The sequence below is a fragment of the Lonchura striata genome, chromosome 6 (genome assembly GCF_046129695.1).
Source record: "Lonchura striata isolate bLonStr1 chromosome 6, bLonStr1.mat, whole genome shotgun sequence".
Classification (NCBI taxonomy): domain Eukaryota; kingdom Metazoa; phylum Chordata; class Aves; order Passeriformes; family Estrildidae; genus Lonchura; species Lonchura striata.
The window spans coordinates 26,462,333-26,486,406 of NC_134608.1; the positions used below are offsets into that span (position 1 = coordinate 26,462,333).

Below are 24,074 nucleotides of genomic sequence, written 5' to 3' on the forward strand. Positions count from 1 at the left end.
TATATAATAAAAAATAATCATTAGAATGTAGATTTCTAAAATTACCATAAACTTTCATTATATCACTATTTTAATTTTATGAAGCTTGAGATATATTTCCTTAGTGTGTTTACTGTCACAGTAAGAATCAGTAAAGATAAATACTGTTGATCATGATTGAAAAAACATAAAAAAATAATTTTAGTGTATACCATATTCTAAAAGAACCACTTGAATCTTTGTGTGAGGATATATAAGTTGGCTTGCTGTTGAAACTATAGGCTTTTTCTAAGAAAAATTTTTAATTAAAAATTCCAGTTGCATGCAAAACACAGTTTCACTCCGGACTCGTGAAGTAAGAGCCCTGGTACAGAATTGTCTTCAATGAAAAAAAATCATATTATTGCATAAAACATTCAAAGTACCATGAAAGTCTAAGTCTTATTATTATCGGTGTATCACCTCAAATATGTTGTTGTAAATGTCATTATATCACATGAGTTTGAAAACTGTGTTCCATTTTGCACTTTATTTGACAAGGTGATTCACTGTGTAGAGCAGTTTAAGATGTCAGTTCCCATGGAAAGAATTCTCATGCGCATTCCTCCATCAAAGTATGTGATTAAAGAAGGGGTATTCTTCTGAAATATTGTTACCCAACTAGCCTGAAATATGAGTGTTTTCTTTATTGAAATATAATTTATCACAGTCAACTCTGACTAACTAAACATGTATATGTTAAATACAATATATGAAAAGCTGGTTATAATTATCCATAAAATAGTATTTGTGATAAGTTTTTATGCTGCAACACAATGGTTTGTCGAGGAATTAAAATAATTTGGTTTTGACACCACATCTTCATTTTCAACAGTGGAATGATTAATTGAATAGATACCCAGACATTTTCTATTTTTTTTTTTTTATTTTTTTATTTTTTATTTTTTATTTTTATGTGCCTTGAGTGTGTTGTTGGCTCATTTTTGATTGCCTCAGTGAAATACAGAAATTTTCCATCTTGCTTCAGCCATTTTTGCATTGAATTTGGAAAATTTCCCCTGTCCTTTCAGCAGACAACAGATTTCATCATAGAGAATTAAGTTTGCTCTCCACTGCCATTCATTTGGACTAACCTCCTCTCTTGGCACAGCTGCCCATTCTATATTTACACTCTTTTACAATCTCATTAAGCTATTTGACTCAATATCTAATGACAAAATGAAATTCTATAGATTAATTCTATATTGTGTGAAGGAGTATAGTATCTCCTTCCATCATGTCTGAATTCACTATCAGTCTATTTCCATAAGTTACTTGTTATAATATGGGTAGGAGAAGAAAAGACAGATTTTTCTTAACCAAATCATTAATTATTTTGAATGCTATCAAGTCTATTATGTTACAAAATGCTATCAAATAGTTATAGATATATACTATATAACTTTCCTTCTCACTCCCTCTCCATCCTTTCCTCCTTTCCTTTCCTTTCCTTTCCTTTCCTTTCCTTTCCTTTCCTTTCCTTTCCTTTCCTTTCCTTTCCTTTCCTTTCCTTTCCTTTCCTTTCCTTTCCTTTCCTTTCCTTTCCTTTCCTTTCCTTTCCTTTCCTTTCCTTTCCTTTCCTTTCCTTTCCTTTCCTTTCCTTTCCTCATATATTTTACTTCTACACAGGCACCAGTTACATTTCCAGATACAGTATATGGTATGGCTGAGAATTAAGCTGCTGATACACTTGCTGCCTTTGTCTTTCAATCTTACTGCGGCCATAAAGAGTGGTGAGTAGCACAAAAATATGTACTAACAAGTTACAATTTGACTTTCCTCACAGCTGACAATAAGTACTAAGAACACATCCCTCCCCCTCCAAAGAAATCACACAAATACTGCTCCCCCTCTGAAAAGAAACCTCCTCTTCAACACCCTCTGTTTAATGCAATCAAATGTTAATTAACTGACAATGGTACACCTGATTGATATGCTTGGCATAACTGAACAGCAGATCCAGAAAAATGAGTATTCATGAATAGTATCACTTTACACTTTCAATAACAAGTCTAGCAATAGAGATAAATCTCTTTCAAAACAGTGTATGCTCCTATTATTCTACAAATACTTTAACCAAAGCTAGTTCCCATCAGCCATCCTTGAAGCTCCACCTCCTCCTCTGCTTCTCTCTTCTTTTTCTTTTATCAACCAGAATGACAATTGCCGATCTGAATCCTCCCTCCAGTCTACTTGGCACAGCTTCAGTATCATGCATCTCCAGGAATATTTGTACTCTAAAACTACTGAGTTATACAATTCTAAGTTTATGTTTTAACTTAGCTAATACCCCCACTGTCCAGAAAGAAAATAATGCTGCTTGCTATTGCAAAGGAAAATCTATTTTTAAAGCACTGAACCACTTAGAATTCCTTCTGCCAGCCACTTTCTCGTCACTCCAAGCCACTATGGCTCTGGTGCCACTTGCCCACCTTTTAAAGCATTACCTTTAAATTGTCTGTTATAAATGTAAGTTGCAAACCCTTAACTTCCTTCCTGAGTTGTGCAATATGAAAAGGTACGAATGGAGAAATGTTCAGCTTGGAAGACCAGGGGATACGATGCAGGAATATATACAATGGGCAGTAGCAGGTATAAGAAACATTTACGTTGTCATTTTAGGCAAACTCCTTACAGAAGAAGCATTCTTTATTAGTCATATTAATAGTGGAAAATTAGCTCTATGTGCATGGAAAGCATTTTAAAGGCTTTGCCTCCACAAAATATGGCCAAAAGCAGCACTGATCAGCTCAGCTGGCACAGACAGCAACCCAACAGAACTATGATGTTGGGGTTTTTGTGATTCATGCAACCATTTCAACCATTGACATTTCTGTAACCTTTTCAGCACTTTGAAAAGTCCTACTTTGAGGTAAGTAAAACAAAAACTGTAGAGATTTGTCTAACATCAGTGATCATAAATAATGATCAGTTAATAAAAGTATAATAATGCTACTTCACTTGGAATATTCTTGATTAAACTACTGGCAGGGACTACTAGGATTTACAGAATGACTGCTTTTTTTGTTTTTTTCCTTTTATATTTTTTTGTCTGCCATTGTGTGTTATTTAAAATCTGCTTGCTAAAATTTCTTTTTAAAGCTTGTTAGAGGCAGATGTTTCTCAGCCCAAATTTGGTCCACTTCCTTATGAAGAAACAACAAAACCCATGGCCTTCAAAGTGAATTCTATGTTCAGGTTTTTTGTTCAAGAGCTACAGAGCAGAAATTCAGGTATATATGCACCATAGCCTGTATGAGAAATTGACATACCACCTTGCCTAAGGGCATGTTATTTTCAGTACTACTTATCTCCCCATGAAAAAAAGAAAATATTTGGAATATATGGTTGATGTTCACTAGAAGTTCTTCCAAAGTCTGATTTTATTTTTCATTCTGTAAATGAAGTGCATTAAGAATGGTTTGTCTTTTTCACTATTTCTTGAAATGTTGCCAAATATGCCTTTTCCTGTCACTCTCATAATGTTTGGAAAATGCTACAACTAGATCCTTGCTGCATTCAAAACACCCTAACACTAATTGCAAGAAAGAAAATTGTGTAAAATATTTAATATATTTTAAAAATTATTTTCCCTCGACTTACAGAATGCCACAGAGATATGGGCTCAATATAAGGCAGAGGTAAAATATTTACTTATCTAATTGTTCTTTTCATACCATATTTAATTTAATTTTAACCAATTTTAACCAATTTTAACCAATTCTTGTAAATTTTAATAACTAGTTTGACAATAACTATGATATCACAGTAGTATTTGTAATCTAAAATTACTGATTTATACAACTCTAACTTCAGTTTTAACTTAGTTTATTTCTCCACTCAGCAGAAATAAAGTAATATTGCTTTCTAGTGCAAAGAAAAATCCATTTTTAAAGCACTGAAGCACTTAGAATTCCTCTAGTACACAGACTTAAGTGATGCCATAAGTAAGGCATAGTCTTTAACACATTTCTAATATCAGAGATAAACATTTATTTACTGAGCAAACAGTGGTCATATGAAAAATGTAAGCTTTTCAAGTTGGTAGAAATGGCATAAAAGACAGGGCAACTCTGAAAAATCAGACACACAGCACTGAAGGCAATAGATCAGATGTCATTTGTTGGCCAAAACTCCTCTCAAAGTGATGCTATTATTAGGAATAAGTTTGTTATAACTTGTCAGTGGAGGAGATTGACTTGGCTAAGAACTTGACATCCTTGTTAATCCTCTTGAGCCAAGTACAGTCTGGCCTAAACATTAACAACCCCTCTTCTGTGCACAATAGGACAGAAAAATTTACAACATTGTTCCCAGTATCTTCTGGCCAAATAAAAAAGGACCAAAAAAACAAAAGCAGCCTCTTAGCAGATACATGTTATTCAAAATATGTTGTTTTCATCAACACAGGGGAATTGCAATGAAATGCTAAAATATGTGCTGTGGAAGGCTATGTACTCTGTGCTTCCCGTTACCAAGGAGGAAGGTCAAGACGTTGCCTAAATGATAGCAACTCTTTAGTTGAGTTTATTGCAAACCAAACAGGAGCAATTTGAGAATATTTTCACGTGTTTGCATGCTGATGTCTACACATGTATACAATGAACAGCACAAACAAGAACATGAAGACACCACCTTTCTTACCAGTACAGCGGTACAGATGCAGTGTATCACTAAAAAACTTTTACTTACCTCGGGAAAAATGCAAACCATTAAGTGGGGAAAACTGGGGACATGGCTTAGAAGGCTATCCATATTTAAAACTAATGCGATTGGAAAAAAACATTTTAAACTGTAGTCCCAGGCATGTATTTTAGCACTAGTGTTAGCATGCACTCCCTTTGCTTAGAGCTAGAGAGCTCTGGGAGAAATGTGAAGTAGGCAGGAAAAGGAGATCTGTGTGTCAGGGCCACTGCTGTCAAATGGCCTCCTCACACACTGCAGATGTTGCTCAAGCATGAGCCAGGGAGTGTGTGGAATAAAGACCAGCCTGTGGAACTTTAGTAGAGAATAAATTCTGCAGAAAGCTTGCAGCGTTCCTCTCTGCCACAAAAGAATTTTGCCAGCAGGAGTTCTATACAGGACTCTACATGGGCTGAACTTAAGGTACTCTTGGTATATAAACATTAGTTTTACAGCATACCAATATTTTCCTTTAGGAAATTCCAAGAAGGTCCAGCATAATATGGCCATAAGCATGACTTACACTAAGAAAGGAAACAGTCCTGTACAATATATATATCAGTGTTTCACTTTGAAATCATTTTTTATTGACAACAAAGTCAATTCTGAGAATAAAAATCGTAAAAGGGTAAATTTTCTAGCCAAAAAAAGCCTAAAAATGGTAACTTTATCTCATGAGACCAAATAATATAGATCTGAGATCTATATAGTCAAATGAAAATGTTCCAGTCTCTCAGAGAGGAACCACAGAAATTTGAGTTGTGGCCATATAGTATTCCAGATATTGTATGATGAATATGTGGTTTATTGATTTGACAAGTAATACTGTTTTTCCCCAGGAAAAAAGTGAATTTGTGGCAAATGGCCTAATAGACTAGTACAAGTAATTGATGGAGTTATGCACAGTCTGTTGGGTGAGATGACAGATCTGAAAAGCCTCTGAATTATTCGTTTTCCTGTTGTCACAGTGCAAGATGTGCCTATAGTCAAAATAAGTTTAAAAAGAATATAGCATAAGCCAGAAAATACTAGGGTGAAAAGAAGAATAATTATTAACTCAATTCCTCTGTCAAGATAATTTAAAAATCATGGTTGAGGTAGCTCATAAACACAATTGTCACTGCAAAAATTTTACTAAAAATAAGGAGTTATATTTTGAATTACCTTTTTTATATACATATAGCTTGAAAATGTTTAAAATATAATAAAGTGGTCTTTAGCTCTATAGTTATACATTTTAGGTAATTATCAGTTGACTTGTTGGACTTATACCTGATAAAAGATATGCATGTGCAGAAATCGCTACAGATTCAAAAGGTTCAGATAATAAATAGTCGTTCTTATTTATACTTAAAGATAAGCATTGTTACTACTGCCCTACAAACCTCATAGCTTGCTAAAGGCTACACTGTGGAAATTGAGAGACAATTTCCCTCTTGCAGTAATAGGAAGCTGTTAACAGTTTGGAAAACATGAGATTGTCCTTAAATACCTGTTACTTCAGTTTTGCATGAATATGACTTCTGGTCAGTGCAGCTTCTCTCTGCTTGTAGCTAAGCTTGTCAAACTGATGTCCATGTTTTAAAGGAAGAATGTTGAAGCTTTTTGTAAAAACGTTTATATAGTCGGAAATAAAATTATTAAATGTGGCATCAGGGTCATTACTTGTCTTAAATTTCCTGACATTCCTTCCCAATAGTGTTTTTTGGAGATGAATGCCATGTTAGCAGAGTTAACTTATAAATCTGGCTGGTTGACTTTTTTTGGCCACTCAATATCGTTTTAGCAAAAGACAAAAGCATTTGAAATGTACAGTCTGAGTCATCAAAACAGCCGACTGCTAGAGTGTCTAGATAGAGCTGATTCAATATGATATGTAAAGTAATGAAAGTTGAGGAATTGGACAACAAACTGTTGCTGATAAACACTGAAAAGATCTGCTGTAGAATACTATATGAAATACTAAATATTTGTGTCTCCTTGTTTGGCCCAAAAGATCTACAGAATCTTTAATGACAAAGTTCTTTACCTCTGAGTTAGATAATACAAATCTTCACCAGTTTGAGAGTTCCATATCTCTAAGGAATATTTGCAAAGAAAACCATATTCTTTGGAATTTTGATAAAGCATTCTGTGCTTGGAACGCAGGTAAGACAGATCACCAATTCTGCTTTTTTTTTCCCCAATGAACTATGTTTATTATGCCAATTCTAATTACCATGCAATCTAATGGTTTTAAGGCTTATAATTTCCACATCACTGGACATCACAAACATGAAAGCATTTTATACTGTCATTATACATCAATGTTTGCAGTTGGTTATACATATATACAGAAATTATTCACACATCTCAACCTTGCTATTTCCTCCTTTCAAACCAACATAATTTTACTGTGAAAGCAGCTTTTTAATAAATGGTATAAGAAATACAGCAAGGCACACATTTTTTAAAAACTTTTTTCTCATTACCACCTCAAGAAGCATAAAAACCCAAAATGTTATACTTAATTCAGTAGAATGTCAACAGTTTCTAATATACAACACTATGTAGTTGTTTCTTGAAGTGTTGCATAGATTAAATTTTTAAATTAAATAAATAAAATGTCATTTATTTAAATTGCTTAATTTTTAGATTTATTTAATCAGAAAGACCAATGACTTCTTTTTGCTGCAATCCAACAAAATAGTCACTTTAAAAGCAAAATAGTTTCAATAAACTTATGTATTATACAGATAAATATTAAATTTGATACATAAAATAGAAGAGTACTGACAGGTACAATTCTGAAAAGATTAATCAAACTGACCATGAATTCTATAGTACTTTAAAGAACAGAACCAGTGGTAAGTAGTACAGGAGCATCCAATTTAGGAAGGGGAGGTCATTAGAGGTAGCTTGGGAGAGGAATCCATATGAAGGCAAATGGCCTTGCTACAAAACAAAATGATCACTGAAATAGGACTAGCATATGCAGCCTGACCACAAAGCCAACATGGACAAACCACATTTGGAAAAAAAAATTATCTCGGGAGTCAGTTTAATGAAGGGCAGTGATACAATGGAATTGGAGGTCATCCCAGGGTTTACAGGATGAACCTGCACCTGAATTGCAGCCAAGTTTCTAAAAGGAAACAGAAAAGTAATAGTAGGTTACAGAAAATGAAGTTTTATTTGCAAAACATAGGTTTTCCAGAACAAAAATAGATAGCCATTAAATGGTCACATACCAGAGTCTTTAATGCAGAAGCATACAGTAGGCAAAAAATGACTTTTAACAGCCTGAGGTACAAGTTAGTGTGAAAAAATGAATCGATGTAGAAAAGTCACTGATTTTCATAAAACTTTGCTTCTAAAGAAACAAGGGTATCCATCACATTGGATCTTTTCTCTGGATCTTGTCCTCATCTTTACCTGTGAACTTACCTCCAGCATACAGAAGTGCACCAACCAATAAAAACATGGAAATTTTCAAAAGTCAAGCAACAAAAAGATCAATCCAACAATTACTTTAATACTTGTGCAAACATATATAGTGAGACATCAATGGAGAAGAGGCAAAGACTGTCACAGATGTGGTCTGTGAATAGAATTTTCAGTATCATCACCGCATTTTTAAATTGTAAAAAAACTATTTAGACACTTCTAATACCAGCAATGAGTTAAATTTGCCTACTATAGAATTATCCAGCTCAGAGTTTAGGGTTAAACTATTCAGCAAAGAACATGGGCTTATGATGAGAATTATGAAGAAATAAATGTCAGAATATAGCTCAAGATTAGTGCAAAGTACATCTCATAGGCATTTCCTAGGAGGCACTCCAGACATGCATTATGTGCCTTCCAAGTTAAGCAGGAATATCTGGATCTATCCAGTTACCATCTCCTTTGATCTTCTTCGTTGTAACTGACCACATCCATCCCCATTTATACAAGAAATACTCTTACTTGAAAATATTGAAAAGCTCAACCGTCTGTTTAGATATTAATGAAGAACTGATCTGAAAAAGCAGAAGATTGTATCAAAAGGTACAATTCTGGCATGAGTAAGAAAAGTCTCACTGATGGATTTTTCAAAAATTATGTAATTTGTAGATTCCAATACAAGATTCTCTGTTCATTTAGCTTTTTTAAAGTCACGTACTGTAAGGGGCTAAAGAGTCAGACTGCTCTAAACTCTATAAATTATAGAGACTTTATATTATTTACTTCCCTATAAAAATGTCTAGAAAAAAAAAAGGTAAGCAAAAATTTAGATTTTTGTATTATTGTAATTCCAGTCGCTAAAAGTAAATTATTGTATATTAACTATTATATTTTTTCTCCTGTAGTAAATAAATAACTAACAGTCCTTTGCATTTATGTACCGTCTTTTATCTGCGGATCTCAAAATACTTTTATGTAAATAAGCTACTCTTCATAGGTCTCACTGATCATTAGTCTCATTATTTTGTTGTTAAAAAAAATGAGACAAGGAAGGAAAAAATCATACAAAATATCTATTGCTGAGCAGGAAATAACAGTCAGGCGCTTTGAGCACCAGTGCTGGGTTTCTCCTGGTGATAGTAAGTGGCAGAATATTCCATCTAATATTGCAGCACTGTCAGATTAAATCAATTTCATTTTCTTAAGTGCAAGTAAATTATTTTCCCCCTAAATTAAGTTAAAACTTAAATTTAAAATACAGAAATAAGGAAATAGCATTTGTATTTACTTGTAAGAACTAACAGATTACACACAGAATTCTAAGGCTTAATCTAGAAAATACTTTGGATAGAACACATTCATGTCCTGAATGTATTGATCTCTATGCATATTGAATTTGTAACTAAAAGTTCCCATCCATTGGTGAGTCATGGGTCACAGTGACAGCAGAAGATCACATGACTCATGTACAGCTAGATCTTTCAAGGTGACCCCTAACTGAGGAATAAACAGTGCAGCTTTATGAGCACCTCTGCTGAAGAACTCTGTGTCGGCTCATGTGAAAGAGTAGTCAATGCTGTCAGAGATATTTTTGAGCCTGCCCACAGAATTATTATAAATTTTCCACAATGGTCTTTTTCTTGTCTTTTTTTTTTTTTGTTTTTTGGTTTTTTTTGGGTTTTTTTTGTAGCACACTGTTAAAGAACAGGATAGGAACGTTTCACCAAAAACTATTAGTTTATTAGTTTTATTCTCCTGTAAAGCCAGGGTAAATATTAAACCAGTACAAAATCAACCTACATTTGAAACCATGCCTTTTTCAGCTTTGAATTCTCAGTATGCTCTTAAGATAGTATAGATTTTTTTTCTAACTATTGCAGCTACACATGGAATTACACATTTAAATGAGCTTACAGCACAGGTGCTTCAGGAAAAATAATGGTGTTTGCCATTTATCTTTCAAATTAAATAATGTGTTTTTAAATAGTAACTTTTTTCATAATACACTTATGGGAACAACATTTATCTGTCACATTTTAAAAGATGTATTAGTAATAAATGTAAATTACCTTTGGAAAATCAGTAATTAGCCTCATCAAAAAATAAACAATCTGCCACCAAAAAGATAATCTTTAGCATAGTTAAGTATAATAACTGTTATTTGAATAAGTTAACAAATTAGGATAGATTGCTCCTGTAATTCATTCCCCATAGCATGAGACGTGAAGTTAAAGCATCAAGCTTGTGAATGGGGGAAGGGAGCTCAGACTTTAGTGAAACCAAACCTACCAGCTCATATTTTCATTTTTGGTGTGTCAGAGATAAAGTATATGTATTCCGGAACTTTACTACTGGGAATGATACAGTACATAGTTTCCATTGAAGTAATGCTATATGTACAAGTTAAGAACCAGTGTATCTTCCTACATATAAAAAGTGGGAATGTAGTGTGAAGGGCTTTGTTCTCTTAAAATAATTTGTCAGCCCCTGGGCAAAAGTGGAAGCTATAACATAACCCTATTATGTTGTTGTATCCAGATTCTGCATTATATTTTATTGCATTGTGGGGCATTTATTATTAAATCTATAGTCTATGTCCAATCTTAGACATCACACAAAGTGTATATTTTCATTTCCAATCTTATGGAAAAAAAACAAAAAAAACATCTGGCTACCATGCAAGTAACTATTAAGTTCTGAAGAGTGAGGTAAGTTTATGCAGTATTATGAGATCCTCAGAGCAAAAGTACTAATAAATTGAAAAGACATGTCAATTATCAGTGAAAGAATGAGAACAAGGATAAATTGACACTCATTACAGCAAGTATTCTTCCTCAAAATAATATTATAAAAATTAGTGAAAAAATAAGAAAACTAGTAAAAGAATAACTTGGAAGGCTTAATTTGCATCAGTTTCAGTTAACAATCTCAGACTTTTGTCATCATGTCAATTTCTAAATAGAGACTTCTATATATACATTATCAATTTAATTCTAGAATACATAGAATCATCTATGAGTTTTGTAATTCATAGTTGATTTCCATTGCTTCTCCATTTATTTGGATGTGTCCTAATTGTCAATTAACCTAACTGGCAATCAGCAGGTCATGATAGCCTATTTCAAAGCCATTCCTGACAAATCCTCTTTGTTATGATGGTTCCAAGATAATGCAATAGTAAAATAGAGATGTGTTGAGATAGCAGCAAACTGTAGACTATTGCTGGCATAACCTAAATGTTAATGTGAATGTGGGAATGCTGGGTAAACCACCAATAAATGGAACACCCAAAGCTTAGAAATATAACATAACAAAATAAAAAATAAGGAAGTTAGATCTCTAAGAGCAGCAAAGAAGCTGCCACAGCTTCCCTTTTTGCCATAGGAGAGTACTAATAGTTTCCATGGGTGGTGATGAATAACAGCCTTTTCTCCTGCCAACATCTTGGAATCATAGCAAAACTTAAGTTGAAAGGAAACTTGAACATCAACTGGTCCAGCCTCCTTTTAAAAGGAAGGCTAGGCTGTTTTCAAAGGTAGAAAAGATTATTCAGGGCCACATCCATTTGAATTTTGAAAATCTCCACTGGTGGAGATTCAAAAACTCATCAAGGAAACCTGTACCATGCTTAGCCTTCTGCTTTATTGTGAATTCCCTTGCTACAGCTTCTGGCAACCAGTAGCATTTGGAATTGGATTGACATTTGGAGTTGCTGTTCTGCTGTGGTCTGCTGGAGGAGTGTTTCCAAAGACTAGTGGCATTCGATAGAGCTGTGCTGGCTTTTGGGTCACCAAACTAGTGAGACTCAAAACAGCAGTGTTGCATGATAGCAACTGATTCAAAAGTTGCTTTGTAGATCCTCTTCCGTTATTAAATGTGCAGCTATTGTTCAACATTTATGTGAGGTCAGAAATTCCAGATCTGAACCACTTTCAAACATTGGTAGAGATCAGGACCACCTTTTTGCCTTAGATTCCACCATCTTATTCATGTTTCAAAATGCTTACCACAAAATAGAACCAAAGGTTGCCGTAGTGATAATTGGGTGACTATCAGTTTCCATCTCCATTACTATCACATTATATACTTACATGATGTTCTAAATATTTGCTGTTTTGGAAACCTCAGCTTTGGCCTAATGCTATGTTGTAATAATTGTGTTCTTAATAATGGCTTACTGAATTAAAATCATGGTAAACTGACATCTGTAGATTACTTATTATCTCTCTATTCTCCAGTCTGCTTAGCTATTCGTCATGGTTTGCCTAGAAATATTGTAGAACTCCAACTCACTAGTCAAACAAACTAGTTCCTGTAGAACTGAAAGTTCAGCTTTATCAAGTGCTTTTCAGTCCCTCCTAAGACCAGATGCCTGCAGAGAAAGGCATCAATGAGTGGGGATGGTTTCTGGTTCCCTCAGCTGAGGAGGGCAAGGAGGCTGATATTATGTTGGAAGAATTCCCAGGTTCTGCAAGATAGCAGACTTGTTCCAGAAGGGAGCAGCTCCAGTCAATGCAAAGCCAAAGGGCAAAAAGCAATTAGTATTCACTGCATTTGTTGACTAGTGGCATGTAGACTGGGATTATAGTGTAATCAAAACAAATGACATAGTATTATCATGAAACAGAAGCCCTGCCTGATGATTCATTGTACAAAAAAATTTAAAAAAAAGGAAAAAAAGAGGTAAAAAAAGGTAAAAAAAAAAAAAAAGTGCAACTTGTAGAGTACATACCTGTTTTTAGAATAATTTATGTGCCTGGAGAGGGTTACATTCTATCTGTGCATATTTATATGTCTTTCCTTATGAAGTTTCAGGAGATTTTCTTCACAAGTAAGAGTTTTTCTGTTCTGATGTAGACCATCCTTTTTCTGTGAATGGCCAGGCTTTATCTGAAAATCTGTAGCTGAAGCCTCTTCAGAAGCAGTAACGCATCCTTTTTTCTCTTCTGTTCCAGGTGATTTTCCTGCACTACTCTTTTTAGTGCTAACCTCTAGAGAATTCTTTTCCAAACTTTCGTTTTGTCCATCTGAAAACAGCAAATCATCATCAGCATTTTTTGAATTACTTGTCGCACATTTTTTTTTAGTATTTGGAATATTTATATCATTGTCATCCCCACATAAAAAAGATAAATCCCTACCTTCAGAAGAAGTTTTAACTTCTAATGACTCTGGTGTCACTTCACCTAGTGACTCTGCAGATGTTTCAGAAATAGGGTTAGAAATAGGTTGCTGCTTCTCAACTTGTGCTTCAGGAGAACCATTAGAAATAGACTGCTGCTGCTGCTCAACCCGTTCTTCCTCAGGACAGGCTTCAAAGAAGCATTCAATATCTTCTCTCTCATCTGTGAAGTCCGATGGCACAGGAGTGCTGCTCTTTTCCTCTATGTATTTGATTACCTCTCCACAGTCACTATCATGAGAAGAAAGTGAAAGATAAGAATAGAAGTCCCCTTTTCTTAGCTGGATGGGTCTGTGAGAGTGTTCTAACACTTTTTCCTTGATCTGTGCTAATGAAGCTGGAGCAGATGACTCACATTCAGGTTGTGACTTACTTTTCAAAGCTGTTGATGCCATGTCTATTATCTCCCTCACAAAATTGTGTACTGAGCCATCTTCCATGTTTTTTTTATCAAAATCAGCAGATTCACAGTTACAGCACAAATCAAAACCATTGGCTGATGAGTTGCATTTTGCTTCACTGGATTTCAAGGCTGCACAGCAATCAGGAAATTTTTCAGTAGCATTTATTCTATGTTGTTGACCACTAGGTAAAGATGGCTGTAAAGCTGTATCTTGTATGCCTACAGAATTAATTTCTGAGGAACATTCAAGGCAAGGCTTTTTTGCAGGAGAGGAAGTAACAGAGTGATGATCAGGCTGAAGATGACTTTGACATTCTCTTGGAGAGTTCCTGGATCCAGCTGAGGATAGAACAGTCTCCTTGCCATCCATATGTGAATCATCTGAACTGTCTGTAAATGCTTCACAGACACCACATTCATTTTCAGCTTCTCTGACATCAAGTGATGCATGAGTTCTGGGGGTTGCTGCTACTCTAGCAAGACCTTCCTTTTCACTACCAAGAGCATTTTCGACATTGCCATTCTCCATATCATCCACAAGCTGATCCTTCACAACCTGAGAGATGTCTTTCATTGGATCACTTTTTGTTCCTTTTTCACGATCACATGGTATATTCTTACTATTGCCATTATTTTCTGATATTTTCTGCACTGAACAATTCAACAGTGTTTCAATGCTTAATGTATCTGTGGCTTTTGATGTGTCATTACTAACTTCTTTACTGCGCTGAATTTCATCACTGAGGTTACTTTTTCTTTTCTCCCTTGTCAAGGAAAATTTTGGTCTAATCCAGGTTTGGAGCTCATTTTTTATATAATCAAGTCCTGAAATTAAATTGCATTCTTCATAAATATCCTCATCAGTTGCTATACTGGAGTCGTCATCTTCATCTTTGATACCTAGCTCTTCCTCAGTTAAGGTAAGGGTGGAACTTGAAAGCAAATCACTGTCATCTTCATCATCAGTACAAGCAGAAGTGCAGGAGACATTAACAATCATGCTGACATTGACATCACTCTCATCAGCTACAGATCTATTAAGATGTTTTCTAAATGATGCATTTGAATCTGGTATTTTATTTCTGTGTAGTACAATGTCTTCAGAACAGAGAGAAAGATCCTCACTGCTGCTGAGTTCAGTGAGAGAAGCTGCTGAATCTTCATTGATTGAAGATGCAATATCTAGAGACAGCTGTCCAGTAAAAGACATTTTTTGAGAGCTACTTTGGAGTGTTATATCAGAGATGCTGCGCTTTATTTTTTGATCTGAAGGACTCTGGATATTCTCCAAGCGATTCAAAAGATCTAATGTCCTTTTACTGAGCTCTCCAACAGAATCACTGCTTGCACTTATGTCTCCAGAGCCATGATGACTAAAAAGATCTTCATTGCTTTTGTAGGAAGTCAGCCAGCTCTCCAAAGAGGCACTTCGCTGAAGACCTTCTCCACTTTTAAAAATACCTGAGCTGAACAAATCACCTACTACCGACAGAGATTCTAAAGAAGAACTATGAGATAAAGTGGAAACCTGTCTTGTATTCTCTGTAACAGGTAATTTTTTTACAGTTTCTGCAGATTTACAGGAATTGGGATCTGATTCTCCACAGATACTTGCTAGAGCATGATCATGAATAAACCCATCTGGTTGTGACTCTCCAGACTTATGTTCTGCTTTACCAGGTATTTTGTCAAAACAAAAGTCATGAAACAAACTACCCTCTGTATGTGTTTTTTCAATCTGTGATTGTTTCATTATCACTGGTAATTTGAATTTGGAGCCTTGAAGATATGAGTAATCATAAAATGTAAAGACATCATGTTTTCCTTGAAGTTCTTCTGGACAACCAGGGTTAGACATAGTAATGCTGTCCAAATCCTCATCATTTTCACTTCCACAGCATGCAGAAGGAGCCATTTGGAAATCATCTGAAAGACTAGTATGATCTTCTTCATCTTGCTTTAATTTTGGTTTTATTACATTATCCACTTGGATTTCCACATGCCCAGTTTCAGGATTACTCTGACTGCTTTCAATATCATTAAACAAAAAAATTTCTGAATTATTTGTAGTTTCTGTATCGCATTCACTTACTATCCCACTCTCACTCTCAGAATGCCTGCTTATGTTTCCACTCTGATAAATGCAGTTATATGGTTTTGCCAATGTGGTACCTCCTATTAGATCTGGCAGGGATTTGGTAGATGAAAATGATGAGTCTTTACTGAGACTTTTGTTTAAAATGTTAGACTGCATTACATTGGAGAGTCTGGATGTTTTTTTCAAAAAAGGCATATGTTTTTTTTCTGATAATTCAATATTATGAAGACTATAGACCTGATAGATGTGAGGATTTGGAGGTGACGTAATGTTGGGACAATAAAGAGGAATTCCATGATTACTGATACTTTCATCGTCATTCACGTCATTATCACCACATTCTTCTGAAGCAGGTTTCTGGTTTAGATCATCCTTGTTGAGCTCCTGATCAGGATCACTTAAGTCTTCATGAATACTGATGAGCTTATTACTTATGTCAGTTTCATCCCATTCTAGTGCATCTTCACTTGGACCATTTAGATCCATCAAACTGGGATCAATAACATTTAGAGCTTCCTGTAAAAGAAAAAGTCAAAGATTAAAAATATTTACAGCTGTACTTTAAATGTGCTCCCACTAAAATCATGTAAGTTAATGGAAGTAAAGTGCATTTTTGGAACAATGATCGCTAATAGGCTTTTAATTTTGTTAAGCCTTGTGTGCTATTAAAATGATCAATTAAAAGGAAACCTCTTGCATTTTGACAGATTTCTTAGACTTCTTTGTTTCTTCTTATTTGCTGTCAAAATATAATAGAGAAATTTGACTTTTCTTTAATATATACTAATTGTGGTTAGTAACTTTATATATAATAAGTTTAACTTGGAATCACACAGGAGGGTGTTAGTGAAACACATGCAATTATGTTGGATATATGAAAATCTTTCTTGGCCTGCTTCAGTTTAAAACAGTTAAGACGTAAAGGATTTATTAAACTATTTTGGAAACAGATCACAAGTCTTGATGCATTTTTGCTAGAATTTGTATTTATCCTTTACTTGATAATAAAGGCAGTACAAATGACCAGTAAGACTAATGAATGTTGCTATGTACAGCTGAAAGATCAAGTACTACATGAGTTTCAAATAATGTCTGCTCTGATACCTTTCTCTGAAAGGGACTGATAAATAAGTGTGAGAAACTTAATTTTCTTTTAAAAATATTTGTAACTTTCCAATACTGTTTGTTATTATGACTCAGAACATGCGATAACAAGAATTAATCATTCTAGAAACATGTGTGGAAGAGGAAGAACACCTTGACAACTTTTCTCACTCAGATGTGATTTGTCAAGTGGCCAAACACAAGTACCAAACCACTTTAAGCCCTTGAAAATAAGACTGAAATGGTCCCTGATCTGGGGGCTGAGCACAAATTAATTTTGCTTTCTTTTGCTATTTCCTGAGAGGCCTCCATATTAGAGAAGGCTTTGCTTTTACAAGGAGTCTTGTAATAGAATTGTTGACTAATGTAGAATTGTTTAGTTTAAATCATCTGAACATCTGAACAGTGATCACTGTATCCAGAAACACAAACACTTCTTCCAAGAAACCTTTCAACTCTGATCTCTTGCTTTCTCCAATTTTCTTTGAGCAAGTGATGTTTTAAAAATACAGCATTGACATGATGCCAAACAGCCAGAGCAAATCACAGCAAATATAAAGCAGATAAAATTAAGCTGTAGTCCAAAAAAGTGCACTTCTGCACAACTTAGTTACTTAGACTCATCAAGACCCAGCCAAAGTTAATTGTGCAGGGAAAGGCATGTACTTCTGACTTCAGTTCTCAGTTGGAAACTCTCTTTGAAGTAGGAACTAAAGCTTCACTGCCCTTTTGTGAGTTCAATAGTTAGGACACAGATTTTGGGCTGGGACACTTTGCCACACTGGGCATAAGAGATATGAACCAAACTATTCTCTCAGGAGAAGCCCTACTTACATTGTTCTTAAAAAAAACTTTCCTGTCCTGTGTAATTTTGAATAAAACAAATATTAATTTGGTCATAGATGAGGAGAATTTTGTCCTGTAGTGCTGCGTTTGGCATGTTTAATCAGCAAGAGACACAGCTCCAGTGCCTATTTAATTATGGATATAGGTGGCATTGTTTCTGTGCAAGAAACAAGGCCATATCTTCCCAGTAGGTCCAGTAAACAAGAGGCTAAAACAATCAATGAAAATCAGGTGGAATTATTTCCCCCAAACTGGGCAGCTGCCCACCATTCAATGGGGTGATGTGATTATTAACTTATTTGAGAAATAAAGATTCTCTCCATCTAAGATAAATCTGTGTCCTCGTGCTTCATTGGGCTCAGCTGTAATGTAGGTCCCTGAGTACTGCAGCTGTGTTAAGATATCACATGTAATAATGGGCAGAACTGCAGGTGTGAAAGAATTTTTTCATTCTTGGCAGGTTAGGACGCCTTCGGTATTTCCTGAATCTGTCATTACTAATGTTGAAACTTTGAGCCTCTTTGTTTTTATAGAGTACCTCTGCTAAAGTTCTTTTTTTCCCCCATGAGACATTGGTTAAAGAAAATTCCTGTGAAAGCACCCATTTGCTAGACAGCTATGGCTGTCAGAGCAGTTCTGTACATTGTGGAGTCCAGAAATCTTTATTTGGATTTGCCAGTTTGCCATGTTTTAATAAAAGCTCCTGGTTAGTACTTAGTTGCACTTGGTTTCCCAGCTGTAGCTGACCCTTAACTAACATTTAAGTAAAATGCAAGACAATATAATTATTTGAAAACCCATTAGATTAAAAAAGAAATGATATTCAATGGCTCATTTTCTCTGTGTCATGTTTTACAACACTGTCATACTCAGCATTAGGAAGACATTGCTGTGGGAAGTTTCCTAAACTGCTTGATTTTACTGTTTTAAGCTTCTGCCAGCTGCAAGAAGAAATTACTGAAGGCAGGAAATCAGCAGCAGGTTCCAAGAATTTTATGTTCCATAGAATCTGATTCTGTTTCAAAACAAAATATTTGGTCCTCATTGGTCAGGAAGATAACCTTCCCTCTGCAAATCAGCACTTGGCCGCTTGTTTGTTCAGCAAGTCAGATGGACTAAAACAATAAAACATGTACAGTTGTGACCTCAGCCCATTCATCTTCACTGAGTGCTCCCCACTTCAAAGCCTATTTTTTTATTCTTAAAATGCACATGCTTTCCTGAGGCCTGGCATATACTCAGAAGTTTTGCAGACTTAGCTTGATGGTAGGGGATTAAAAAAAAATTATTTATTTTATTTAGTTTTGTTTTATTTTCTTTCTGATTGTTGTTTATATTTGCAAAGACTCCTATGTAGATATGGTCATTTTACTAATATAGTTCTCTCTCTCCAAGGAACTGACTAAATTGATATTAGTAAATTATTACTGTAGTTATAAACATCATAACCCTTGAAGTACAACTTTAGTGGTTATCAGCTACAGTAGCAGCCCTTCCAAAGTACAGGAAAAGTTTTAACTTTGAAACAAATCACTCAGCTTATGTCACACACATTTTGTATTTGGCAGTTTTAGTACAGGTATGTATTTTCTCTATATTTTTTTACAAATTTAGTGAACTGTTCAAACAAGGCAGAGATTGAGGTAGTTTTTGGAAGTGCCACATCATAGCCTCTGGAATTAATCTCTGGAGTGAAGAATGGAAGGTGGTGTCACTCCAGCCTACATTTGCACTGACAGCATTAGTGAGGTAAAAACCCAGGAATTTTTAGGAATAATTTTCATCATATCAGATATCTCTTTTTCAGGCTGCTCACTGCAAAGGTAGGATGCTGGATGATTAGAGTTATCATGTTAGTAAAAGATTATTAGGTCTTGCCAACAGAATGTTTAAAATTCACCCACCTTATCCTTTACTTGGTGTTGTACAGAGGAGGGTACAAATGATAAATGTCAGATAGTGCCAGAGATAAATTCTGTTTGCTCACTTTACTGGGAAAAATGGTATTGTTTCTTCTTCTGTCCATGTTTTTCATTTGAATGAACTGTATAGTATTGTACAATTCATCTTTTACACAAAGTAGATGAATCTTCTACTGCCATTGCCAATTTGGAAAGCTTTACTTGTGTAAGAGCTTCAGTATGTTTTTCATTTTGCTTCAGTTAATTAAGAATATGTCTTTCCTAGAGAGTTTGACTCTTTAGGAAGACTCCAAAGGAAGTTCTACCTTGCCTGGATCAAGGTATCTGAGTGACTTGGTCCAATGAAAAGAGTCTGTGTATGGCAGGGGGATTGGAACTAAATGATCTTTGAGTTCCCTTCTAAGCCAAACCATTCTTTGACTGTATGATTCTCTGATTCTATGATCCTTTCTTGAACTGCAAATACCCAAAAAGGAAGGGGTCTATCACAGACAGACATGCTGATCTCCACATGTAAGACAGACTATATTTAAAGAGAGTCCTTGAAGGTGCTATAGAACATCACATTTCAATGGAGTGAGCCCTGTATGCTGACTCCTAAGCCCTGGCTTTGCTGAAGTCTGTGGCAAAATGTTGCAAAGGTACCTGTGCTGGCAAAAACTTTATGGGGTTTTTTTTTTTTTTTTGGTCCTGTCTGGCAAAATTTTTTGGATAGAGGTTTGTGTAAATGATAGCACTAAATTTTTTTTAATTCAGAAACATTTTTAATATGTGAGCAGAAAACATATATTTAATTTTTCTAAAAGTGGGTAGTTTTAAAGTAGGTCTGAGTGGTCTCTAATATTATAAAGTCACTATACATGGGGAAAACAAAAGAGTAGAGATAAAGATTGGGTTTTTTCTTCTCTCTGTACCTCTCCAAGAAATTCTGAGAGACAGAATTATGCCTTTCTGTCCAGAGAATGTGAATGTCACAACTAAATGCCACTACATTTAGAGAAGATCTCTAGGATCAGTAAGAAAAGTAAAAAACAGCAAATAGTTTTGACCAAGAAAGTAAAAAATTCTCAATGTATTTAGCATCAAAAGATGCACAATATTATGCATATTCCTGGTTTTTTGCATATTGCCACTAGATAAACAACACTTAGGAAGCATTTACTATTGAATGAAAAGTTTTAAGTATGATAAAGTGAATAATCAATCGAATTATAGACTCAGAAGGGTGAAAGTTTAAATTAATTCTAATGTATTTGAAGGTACTGCTTTGAGGCTTTTAGCTATTCCTACTTTGAATCCAGAATTATTTCACTCAGGAAAGCCTTCCCATTTCAGTGGGATAACTCTTGTGAGCACAATTAGGTGTGTGCTTAAATCCTTGTAGAGTTGGTGTTTAATGGCTAACCAGTTAATCTGCAGAAAATGTTAATGGGAAGAAATAAGGTTATTAAGCCAAATAAAGACATTTCCTTAGCCCCAGTGCTCTTCAAGGAAAAGTGTCAAAATGCAATTTTTATTTTGGTTTTGTTTTTTTTTACTAAAACAAGAATAGTTTAGCTTTTTTCTGAAGCAAATTACATTAAACAATGATTCTCTGTTTTGGCTTCATTTGCATGTGCTGCTCCAGTACAGATACTTTGTGTTGGTGAAACAGGCCTCTAATGTAACCCCTACGTACTATTATATTTTTTAAAGGAATTAACATGAAAAAAAGGGCTTTTACAATAATAAATACAAACTCTGTTCCTCCTCCCTCCCTGCAATATATCCTTCAGTTTTTGTGGCCAAATTATCCAAACTCAACTGCATTTAAGGGCCAGAGAAAAACAGAAAAAGGACAGAAAACCATCCCCCACCTCCAGGAATGTGTGCACATTCAAGGAAGACAAACATGATTTTGTCTTTTGAAAAATGTAAGCATGCCAAGTACTTCTGCTGAGGGAAATAGTTGTGTACAGTGCCACTTCACCTCTGCCTCACTTAAACTCATTTTCTAAATGGTGTTCCCTACATCACAGTCATTAGAAAAACTATCCCCATTTTTAATATGCATAAGCATATGCATAATATTCCCTGTGCATAACACCAAAGTGGCCTACACATTAAAATATATTCTCAGAATATATGGAAGCAGCATGCTTTATCACAGAGCATGAAAGAAACATACATGAACATACATATTTGTTACAATTGCAATTAAAAGCAAGCACACATGTATTCCCCAAGATCTAAATCTGTGGTAATCTCCTATTGCACTTTACAATTATTATTGCCTCTCTCAATGACATTACATGCTTAATCCTGCACATGTAGAGTTTCTTCTTCTTTTTTAGGGGTCATGTATGCTTACAGGGAGTGCCAGGGTCCTACATGGGTGGTTGTATGCACAGATTCCTGTACCACAGGAAGGACACTTGACTTTGCCTCTGCCCACTGCAGTCACAGATGTCACCTGCATGGCTCTCACTATGAGCTGGGAACAACAGAGACTCCACTTTTGCTCAGGTCTCTGTGATGATCTTTTGAAGTTCTCTGATAATGGTCAGAAACAACAGTCTAAAGGACTACTGTTGTCATATCTAGATTTAAAAACAGGTCATTTTCTTTATCATGGCAGCAGCTTTGTGGGCACATCTCCTAAACAACAGGTAAAATAAATGCCATTTTAAGAGGATGCCCAGCTGAAAACTATTAATGCCTACTAGTAACAGAAGTGTTTTAAGTTGGGGAAATCATCCATTCTCTAAGCATTCTTCTGCTATTTCTACGTCACTTGATGCTAGGTAAAATTCTGGGGTCAGATGTGCCTGCATATGGGTCTTATGAGGGTATTCTAACTCCATTGGTAAGCTGCCTGCAGTGTCAGATGGAGAAAAGAGTGAAAGGCTCCAGCCTCTCCATCAGACTCCACTATCACATCACACTGGAGTGCACAAGCCAGGCTGAAACAGAAGGTGAGCCATGTCAGCAGAAGGCCTGTAGGAACTAACTTTGATCACAGATCAAGGCAAAAGCAGGGACTCAACAAGTTCAGTCCTTGCTCTGTGTCCAAAGGATCATTGTTAATGACCTACCCATTATCTGTTTTCCATCCTCTACAGAAGCATTTACCTCTTTTTTTTGCCACAATAGCCTTTCTAACATCTATGTTTTTTATTTGCTAAAGAATCCCTTTAGATGTTACTAGAAAGAAGAACATCTACAACATTTTTATATTGAATAATATTGTCATCCAAATAGGTTTACAATCCCAGACCTATATCCCAAGTTGTGTATTTGGGGTTTTTTTTTTTTGTGATGAGAAAACCTGGCTACATGACATATTTTACCAACTATTGTTTTTACTGCTTTGTAACTTTCTTTTCATCTGTCAAGAGGTTACATGACAGGATTTTTTGCCCTTGAATGTCATTTCATATCTCACCTTTACTTCAGAGTAATATATGTTTTTCTTTGTTCGAGAATCCATCACAAGCCCTTTATGGATCTCTTAGAAAAACATTCCTGGTTTTATCTAAAACTAAAATGTTTCTATGCACACATAGGTCAGAAAAGAGCAAATCCTGGCACTATTCCTCAGATACATGCCCATGCAAGTTGGAGGGAGTTCATCCCTGCAAAGTCTCAGAATTTGACCCAAATGGCTTCTTTATAGTTACGACTATCAAATATTCAGAAAAAACAGGGAATTTCTGGAACATCACATTAATGCCAAATCAATTGCATTCCACATTTAGATGCTCATAAACAAATTTGTACCAACAAAGAAAAGTGGCATAATAAATCACTGTTGTTTTCTATAGTAAAAATGTGGCAAACCTCAGATTCAGGAAGAAATGATGATGTCTGGTTCCAGGTCAGAAGGTTGAAGGATAGCTTTATTAAAACTGTACTACATTACATTAATATACTATTTAAAGAGATACTATACTATTTTATATACCTACTTCTTACTAACCTAACAAACCTGTGACTCTCTGCTGAGTCTGAGACACAGCTGGATCCGATTGGTCATTGAACCCAAACAACCTTCACCAGAATCCAATCAAGCAATCACCAGGTAAACAATCTCCATACCACATTCCACATGGGGAAAACAGAGGAGCAGAGATAAAGATTGTTTTCTCTTCTTCTCTCTGTGTTTCTCCAAGAAATCCTGAGAGACAGAATTATGTCTCTGTCCAGAGAATGTGAATGTCACAGCTTTCTCTTTGTACTAGTTAAGAGGTCAGCATATTGTTAATAATAGTTTTAATTTAGTATCATTTACATTGGAACTGGTACTCCTTTACCAGTGTACTCTCAGTTAAACCAGAACATCTCAGTGGATGCTATGAGACTCAGTAGATGCAATAGCCACCTCCAATCTACAGCAGGCACATCAGGACACCA

The 24,074-nt window shown here is 35.3% G+C and overlaps 1 protein-coding gene and 1 long non-coding RNA gene across 5 annotated transcripts in view; one reads left to right on the forward strand and one right to left on the reverse strand.

The window, feature by feature from the left end:
* LOC144246478 (uncharacterized) overlaps nt 1–1,685 on the forward strand; it is a 41,538-nt gene extending 39,853 nt beyond the window's left edge. The window contains exon 4 of the long non-coding RNA XR_013340155.1: nt 1,648–1,685. This is a non-coding gene — a long non-coding RNA (uncharacterized LOC144246478). The remainder of the gene's footprint in view (nt 1–1,647) is intronic.
* Nucleotides 1,686–6,866: 5,181 nt separating this feature from the next.
* AKAP6 (A-kinase anchoring protein 6) overlaps nt 6,867–24,074 on the reverse strand; it is a 256,721-nt gene continuing 239,513 nt past the window's right edge. For 2 of the 4 annotated variants that reach the window (XM_021542661.3, XM_021542663.3), the window contains exons 13-14: nt 13,269–16,326; nt 6,962–13,154 (exon numbers count right to left, since the gene is read on the reverse strand). In XM_021542661.3, the coding sequence (XP_021398336.2) occupies nt 12,901–13,154; nt 13,269–16,326 (3,312 nt within the window). In that variant the 3' untranslated portion in view covers nt 6,962–12,900. Of the gene's footprint in view, nt 16,327–24,074 lie in introns of all 4 variants that reach the window. The other 2 variants (XM_031504984.2, XM_031504983.2) reach the window with 2 other exon arrangements.